General features: G+C 46.8%; 1 protein-coding gene across 5 annotated transcripts; it reads left to right on the top strand.

The window, feature by feature from the left end:
* The first annotated feature begins 233 nt into the window (after nucleotides 1-233).
* arfgap3 (ADP-ribosylation factor GTPase activating protein 3) lies at nucleotides 234-8,306 on the top strand. 5 transcript variants are annotated; one of them, XM_084407655.1, is made up of 16 exons: nucleotides 234-387; nucleotides 809-927; nucleotides 2,869-2,941; nucleotides 3,022-3,153; nucleotides 3,236-3,316; nucleotides 4,160-4,235; nucleotides 4,329-4,409; nucleotides 4,488-4,540; nucleotides 4,829-4,965; nucleotides 5,264-5,401; nucleotides 5,544-5,660; nucleotides 5,750-5,818; nucleotides 5,919-6,036; nucleotides 6,116-6,203; nucleotides 7,523-7,653; nucleotides 7,726-8,306. In XM_084407655.1, the coding sequence occupies exons 1-16, from the start codon at nucleotides 319-321 to the stop codon at nucleotides 7,741-7,743; spliced, it is 1,500 nt and encodes a 499-aa protein (XP_084263781.1). In that variant the 5' UTR covers nucleotides 234-318; the 3' UTR covers nucleotides 7,744-8,306. The 5 variants fall into 5 exon arrangements, with proteins under 5 accessions (XP_084263781.1, XP_084263780.1, XP_084263779.1 ...); XM_084407654.1 differs by having other exon boundaries at nucleotides 4,160-4,237; nucleotides 4,325-4,409; XM_084407653.1 differs by lacking the exons at nucleotides 234-387; nucleotides 809-927 and adding an exon at nucleotides 1,145-1,611.
* Nucleotides 8,307-8,506: the final 200 nt, after the last annotated feature.

The raw sequence follows: 8,506 nt of genomic DNA, 5'->3' as shown, positions 1-8,506 counted from the left end.
TTATATATTATTTTAAATTATATTATTCATTTATTTTTATTTCTACTTAACTGTTATTATAGTCAAGTAATAGTAAACTAAATTATGTTTATATTTTTTATTATTTTTAATTGAATTATGTTTTTTAGTTTTTTCCTGTTTTGCTAGGCAGTCATTATAGTCTTTTTTTTTGGGGCTGTTTTGCATGAGTTGAGCACACGTGTGTTTTCGGCCAATCAGCGCGCGGTGCGGCGCGTGACGTCAGCGGCGCATGCGGAAGTGAAGCGCGGATGTTCGCAGAGTGTTTCTTCACTCGGTGTCTGACGCAGAGCTGTAAACATGACGGACCCCAGTAAACACGACATCACCACGGTCCTCAAGCGACTGCGCTCCGTCCCCACCAACAAGGTGAGTGTGAGTGTGAGTGAGACCCCTGAGGACTCACTGCTCCTGCTGCGACTTGAGCTGAACACTGAACACTTCTGTGACACGTCACATGTTTATGTGGAACATATGGCAGATGAAGTGCGTGTTTTGCACGCGTCATGGTGTTGATTAAACCAGCTTTACTCGTGAACACACACCTGTACAGACGCAGACGTGGCGTTCTGGTGCTCTTGCGGACGTTTAAACGTGTTTTCATGAAAACTAACTAATAGTTCTCAACAAAACAAAAAGTGGAAAAACATTAAAATGTTAGTTGACTGTGTGTACAGATGTTTCTGTCTCTAAATCAGAATGAATGTAAAGCATTATAGCATTATTTGAAGTGTCACATCAGTCGTATTGGCTGTTATGAGCAGTGTGGTGATTGTGTGTGTGTCTCCAGATGTGCTTCGACTGCTCGCTGAAGAACCCCAGCTGGGCGAGCATCACATACGGTGTGTTTCTCTGCATCGACTGCTCCGGGACACACCGCTCTCTGGGGGTTCACCTGTCCTTCATCAGGTACACACACACACACACACACACACACACACACACACCGCTCTCTGGGGGTTCACCTGTCCTTCATCAGGTACACACACACACACACACACACACACACACACACACACACACACACACACACACACACACCGCTCTCTGGGGGTTCACCTGTCCTTCATCAGGTACACACACACACACACACACACACACACACACACACACACACACACACCGCTCTCTGGGGGTTCACATGTCCTTCATCAGGTACACACACACACACACACACACACACACACACACACACACACACACCGCTCTCTGGGGGTTCACCTGTCCTTCATCAGGTACACACACACACACACACACACACACACACACCGCTCTCTGGGGGTTCACCTGTCCTTCATCAGGTACTCACACACACACACACACACACCGCTCTCTGGGGTTTCACCTGTCCTTCATCAGGTACTCACACACACACACACACACACACCGCTCTCTGGGGGTTCACCTGTCCTTCATCAGGTACTCACACACACACCGCTCTCTGGGGGTTCACCTGTCCTTCATCAGGTACTCACACACACACACACACACACACACACACACACACACACACACCGCTCTCTGGGGGTTCACCTGTCCTTCATCAGGTACTCACACACACCGCTCTCTGGGGGTTCACCTGTCCTTCATCAGGTACTCACTCACACACACACACACACACACACACACACACACACACACACACACACACACACCCCGCTCTCTGGCGGTTCACATGTCCTTCATCAGGTACTCACACACACACACACACACACTGCTCTCTGGGGGTTCACCTGTCCTTCATCAGGTACTCACACACACACCACTGTAAGGTCACATCACGGGACAAACACAACAGAAAACATCAGGAGTGCAATAACGCAGTGAGTGAGTGTAGTGTTCAGCAGTGATATGCCGCTTGGCTGTTTGTAAACCGCGATGATGTGTCCAGTGGGCAGGGCCTAGCTGCAGACAGGAAGTGACGTGTCCAGTGGGCGGGGCCTAGCTGCAGACAGGAAGTGACGTGTCCAGTGGGCGGGGCCTAGCTGCAGACAGGAAGTGACGGTTCTGAAGTAGAAACGGAAGTTTCAACAACAAAAATCAAACTGGCGAGTGCAGGTTTATATCACACAATTGACTTTTTCCCCTTGCAATTGTGTGAAGTATACGCACGAGAAAAACTGTGAAAAATAAAAATGGTTTATAATAAGTTTAAATATGTAGGACTAATGCATGATGCCCTCTATGATCCGCATGTGTGAATAATAGTTGCAGATCTGTTGTTTACAGCAACATGGCCTCGTCCCCCTCTTACCTATCAGACTTATGAACACCATCCACTGAGGACTCTTAGGTCTGCCAGCCAGAGTGTGTTAAAGTCAAAGTTAAAATCTAGAAAACGTTTTCCAGAGCGGCACCTAAACTTTGGATCAGTTTACCGATTCATAGCTGAACAGCACCAACATTACATATTTTTAAATTAAAAGTAAAAGCGTATCTCTTCACTTCAGCCTGTAACTCGAGATGTCCCTTTTTGTCTGTTGTTGTTTTGTTGTATTTTTGTTCATCGGTTTTGGTTTTAGAGCATTGTACGGCACATTGATCAACTGTGGCTGTTTTGAATTGTGCTTTATTAAACTTAACGTTTAATTAACCTTTATTAAACGTCTGCGTTTAGCTTTAAAGAGCGTCTCTGATGGCGTTTTTCTGTAAAAATGAAGAACGTCTTTGCAAAGCCTTCAGATTCTGACGCAACGAGACGTATTTGTTCTTTTATTCCCTGATTTCCTCCCCTTGTTTTCCTCCACCCTGATAATGACCCTGAGTGGAGTGGTTGCTCGAGCACTAGAGGGCGCTGTAGGTCACATGATCACGTCACATGACGGCACTGATTGGTCTGTGTCTCTGCAGGTCGACGGAGCTGGACTCCAACTGGTCCTGGTTCCAGCTGCGCTGCATGCAGGTCGGCGGCAATGCCAGCGCGGTGAGTGATGAAGATGACGATGACGAGGAAGTCATGTGACTGACTCTGACCGTGAGTGTGTGTGTGTGTGTTCTCCACAGAGTGCGTTCTTCAGTCAACACGGCTGCAGCGCCAGTGCCGCCAACATCAAATACAGCAGCAGGGCGGCGCTGCTGTACCGCGAGCGCATCAAGAGTCTGGCCACGCAAGCCACGCGCCAACACGGCACTGAGGTGATGACGTCACTGATCAGCTGATCGCCATTATGCTGATCAGTGTGATGAAGCTCATGTCTCTCTCTCTGTGTCTCTCTAGCTGTGGCTGGACAGTCAGGCTCCGCTCTCGCCCTCGTCTCCCGTCGACAGACACGAGGACTTCTTCACGCAGCACATTCAGGTCAGCTGATGATTATGATGATGATCAATCAGTCTATCAAGCCTCGCCGTAGCAACCGTTGTCGAGCACCCTAGCAACTGATCCCATAGACTTCCATTCAAAGAGATCAAAGGGTTATCTTTAGATAGAATTCCCATATAAACATGAGGGTGTGCTCGTTTGACTCGGGGCATCCATTCACCTTAAACACTTCCTAGCCACGCCCTAGCAACCATTGTCGAGCTCCCTGGCAACCCAAAATTAAAGAGCGATATCTTTACAACAAAATGTCATAGAGGGATTGCGGTTGGTTTGTATCATTTCATACTGACATGCAGCCTTTGGAGTATCATTATCACTGGCAGCTGACAAGCCACTTCCTAGCAACCAAACAGAGTACCCTAGCAACCATTTAGCAAGACCTATATCTCTGCATCAGAACATCGTAGAGACATGGGGGTTGGATCTTTTGACTAATGCTAGCAAACAGGACTTCCAACATGGAACATATGCTAGCAGTGAATAGCTACATGTTAAAAGCAATTAGCTAAGTGCTAAAAGATGCTAAAATACTAACTACATGATAAAAACAAATCTAAATGTGCTAGCATCATGCAAAATCATGTTAGCATGGTCTAGCTATGTGATAAAACATGCTAAGAAAATGGTGAAAACTCTATAAAAACTCCATAATAACCATTTGTGAGAACTAGCAACTTCCCAGCAACACCCTATCAACCCTTCCAGAACGCACTAGCAACACCCTGTCAGCCACCCAGAACTCCTCCGCAGTGTGCAGGATGTTTCTGTATGAATGTGTGATGCTGCTCTCATGGATCTTTTTATATATGTGTGTGTGTTTAGTTTCCCATGCTGAAGGAGGGACACCAGCTGAACACCAGCCAACAGCAGGACTCCGTCCAGGACAGGAATAATAACGGTACGATGGTGATAGTGTGTTCTGGTGTTTCAGAGACAGTATATGTTCTGTTGTTTGGTTTGTCTGGACGCTGTTGGTGTTTGATGGGTGCAGGTGCAGGTGCCGGTGCTGGTGCTGGTGAGGAGGGTCCCAGTGTGGAGCAGCTCAGCACATCTCCCTCATCATCTTCATCAGGTGACGCTCTCACCCCTCAGACAGACACGTACTGCTGAAATCATCATCATATTCATAACTCATAGCCCTCTCTTACAGAGCTGCCCTCTCTGATCAAGAAGAAACCCGCCGCCACCTCCGGCAGGAAAACCGTGAGTTTCTCACAGACAGACACGGTCCTTTACTGGTATTATTCCTCACAGCAGTGAGCCGCGTGACGCAGAGCAGGAAGTGATGTCATACCGAAGGGCATAAGCTCAGTTCAGGGTGTTGAACGACATCAAAAATCATTTTCACCATGACAAATATTTAGAAACACAACAAGTGATTGATCATAAAGAGGCAGTAATCAGGAGAGGAGTTAGTAATGCCCAGCTTCAGACGTCGCTCATCCTCGTCTGGTGTGTGTGTGTGTGTGTGTGTGTGTGTGTGTGTGTCAGGTGGGCGGCAGGAAGGCGGGTCTGGGTGCACAGAAGGTCAGCAGTCAGAGCTTCAGCGCGCAGCAGAAGCGAGCTCAGGCCGTGGACAGACTCCAGGAGGAGATGAAGAGCAGCGACACCGAGCCTCAACACCTGAGGTGAGCATCTCAAACAAAGGCTTTTCACTTTTCAATTGTATACGTTTTGAGTTTTCAATTAGTTGCTAGACATGCTTTTTGATTACTAATATTTAATTTAAATCATTTCAAATTACTGAAAAGAAAAATGAAAGCGAAAACAACAGAATCCAGAAATCTAAACTGAAAAAAATCTGAATTTTTGAAGAAGTGTATTTGACAGTGGTGATGGGGAGCGAGTGCTCAGCCTTCTCTGTGTGTGTGTGTGTGTGTGTGTGTGTGTGTGTGTGTGTGTGTGTGTGTGTGTGCGCTCTCTCAGAGGATCGTCCCTGAGCCACTCGTTTGACAGTCTGGAGCTGCAGAGGAGTGCGAAGAGGGACGAGCAGCAGATGAGTCGCATGGACGGCAAGAGGAAGGAGCAAGCGGAGCGACTCGGCATGGGCTTCGGTGCTCGCAGGTGTGTGTGTGTCACTGCTGAGATACCGGTGTGTGTCACTGCTGAGATACCAGTGTGTGTCAGTGTCTCACAACTTGCTGTGTTTGGCCAATGAGCTGTCAGTGTGGGCGGGGCTAAGCCGCGGTGTCTCCCTGTGTTGCAGCGGCCTGTCTCACTCGGTGACGGAGGACCTGCGGATCATCCAGCAAGAGGCTCCGGCTCTGAGCTCCTCCAGCAGAAGAGCTCACGACGAGGACGAGGACAAGCGCTTCTCCTCCAGGTGACGCCTCGCTGCTGATCTCTGAGAGCAGTGTGTGTGTGTGTGTGTCTGTGCTCTTGTTCATGAGTGTGTCCTGCCTCTTCCCGTAGGCTCCCAGACGAGGAGTCCTCAGATCCGTTCTTCTTTCAGCAGGCTGACATGGACCAGGACACAGAGAGGTCAGTTCCTGTGCTCTTAAACAGTCCTGTGTCGCTCCTGTGCTCGGCCTCAGTCCCAGCATGCCGTGCGCTGAACGCAGTGTTGTTGTGCGACCCACAGGGCCGTGGTGAGGAGGACGACGGAGCCGCAGTGTGTCTCTGACGACGCCCAGAGGAAGTTCGCCAACGCCAAGGCCATTTCATCCGACATGTTCTTCGGCAAGCAGGACTACTCTGAGGTGACGCCTGCGCTCGAGCGCTTCAGGTGACGTGTGCTGAGCTCTGTGGCGTTAAACGCTTGCGTTTCTCCTGTTTCAGTACGAAGTGCGGGCGCGACTGGAGAACTACTCGGGCAGTTCAGCCATCAGCTCCGCGGATCTGTTTGATGAGCAGAAGAAATCAGCAGGTGCGTGTCTCCACTCGCAGATCAGCCGTACTCTACAGTCAGCATGACACCACAATTTACTATTCTTGTTTTTTTATGGAATATTGCAGTGTTTACTATAAATGATTTATCGGCGTACATCTTAATTTTGTTAAATCCATGTGCCCTGTAAACTTTAATTAAAGTAACTTGATATTCTGCTGAAGTATAAAGGTGCGTTCATTGGGCCGTAAGTGGACTTCACAGGGTATTTCGCCATCTTAAGTGAGACTCCAATCCGAAGGGAGCAGGATGTTCAGTTCGAAGGGCACTGCAAACGGCGTAGGGAATAAGGGAACATCGATACATCACTTAACAGGAAGTGGAGAGTGAAAATCACCCATAGGTCATTGCGCATCGCGTCACCAGTCTGAGCTAACCAGAGCAGAGCCGCTAGAAGAGATTTAAACGGCTCTGAGTTTACGTATGTCGAATGGAACACACCTTAAGTGTCGTTCAGTCAGTCTGTGCTCTGTCATGAGCCGCTTGTGCGACTAAATCTGCCGACTTTTTTTTTCATATGCGCATGTTACATATCATGCTTTAATATCCATATCTAATATCAACTGAGCTTTTATTCATGTTCGGCTGAAAGTAACTTTCTTTTTTTTCTTAAAATTGTGAGTTTATATCCTCTATATTTCCTCTTTATTTTTTCGCTTGACGTAAATTACATTGTGTGCGTTGCGTTGGAATATGTTGCAGCACGTTTAAGATCATTAAAAATGGTGACTCATATTTAGGGCAGACAAATGAAATAATGGAGTGTCTCTTTACAGTAATTGCAAATATCTCTCCTTATTTACACTCCCTCTGCCCACCAATGTCTGAGTGAGCCGGAGAAACGACAGAAGAAACCTGTCTGATAACAGTAGCAGCGGCGTGGAGAGCAGAGAGGTTCATGCTGGCGTCTAGCGCGACTTTACAAACTCTTTCTTCTCGCTTTCTCCATCACACATCAGCTCAAGAGAGCAGTTTATTTACAATAAAAGTGAAGAAAATATGAGAAAAGTGAAGATGAAGTGCCTAAAGGGTTTGTAATAGTGGGGATTTAGTGTTTATCGTGTAGTGGAGGGATTTAAGGACAGTAATGTCCCAATAAAGCTTGATTTTAATAAATATATTCATGTACACTGAATATGTTGTTATCGAATACTGTTTTATAATATACAATAGTATCTGCCACTTTTTGCACCAAGTATAAAGAGGATCTAACTACTATTTACTCTTAGTGCAAAGACAGTGACTCCAAAGTGAGCTCCGGTTGAATGGATGTGATGATGTTTGTGGTTGTGTCCCAGTGTCCGGCGGCTCGTCCCGCTTGAGTAACATGATGCCCGCTGTGCCGGACATGATGCAGCTGAAGAGTGGCGTTCGGTCGGTGGCGGGAAAGCTGTCGGGCATGGCCAGCGGAGTCGTGTCCTCTATACAGGTCAGCGTCTGCCTCTGCTGAACCCGTTCACCCGTGTGGATGCGCGCGACTAACCTCTGTGTGTTCCTGCAGGATCGCTACGGCACATGAGCGTCACTGGAGCCGCCACCGCAGACACTACCACACTGAGTGAAGGAGCTTATTATCAGTCCGTGGCCTTGGCCTGTTTTCTTCTGTTTCTGCTTTAGTCGGCCGGCATTTGGTGCGTTTGATGGGGATTCTGTTTGTCGTTTGGGAAATGTGTGCTTTGGGGACCAAGTATCATCTGTGATTGAAGTGAAATATTTGCACTCATTTACTTTTGCACTATTCTGAGATATAAACTCGCAGTTCTTCAGCTGTTTCCTACAGTAATGCAGGGGTAACTGTGGACTGATCACGAGGAGGATATCAGAGCGGCGGATGTGATGATGTTCTGCTCATAGAAGGGCTTTATGTGCTGTGTAATATAGAGATGATGATGATGATGATGATGATGACACACTACCAATGATCTGATGTGACAATCGTTTACCTGAGGCCTTATTAATCTCATTGCCATATATATGTTCGGTTTTTTTTTTCATTTATTAACATTTATCAAACATGAAGGTGGTTGATTTATCTGGAAAACTGGTTTAATTTAATAAAGAAATGATTTGATGAATAACTGCTTCGTGCTGCTTCTGGTCATTCAGTGTTCATATTTTTCTAAAAGACATATTTTTTTAACTTTCTTTAATAATACAGAACCAAAAAAAGGAAATTTCTTCTTTGATTCACAGAAAAGGAAATCCACATGCATGAACTCTGCCTGCATATTTACAGTAGTGTTTTGCGGTGTGTGCTTTGATCTTAACACCTTTAACCTTAT

The sequence above is a fragment of the Rutilus rutilus genome, assembly GCF_951802725.1.
Source record: "Rutilus rutilus genome assembly, chromosome: 4".
Taxonomy (NCBI): Eukaryota; Metazoa; Chordata; class Actinopteri; order Cypriniformes; family Leuciscidae; genus Rutilus; species Rutilus rutilus.
This window is presented reverse-complemented; position numbering and strand designations above follow the sequence as displayed.

Coding starts and splice junctions, on each gene's coding strand:
- arfgap3 (XM_084407652.1), top strand. CDS start 1,160: ATGTCCTTCATCAGGTACACACACACACACACACACACACACACACAC. Junction 2,942..3,021: donor TCGGCGGCAATGCCAGCGCG/GTGAGTGATGAA, acceptor TGTTCTCCACAG/AGTGCGTTCTTCAGTCAACA. Junction 5,402..5,543: donor ATGGGCTTCGGTGCTCGCAG/GTGTGTGTGTGT, acceptor CCTGTGTTGCAG/CGGCCTGTCTCACTCGGTGA.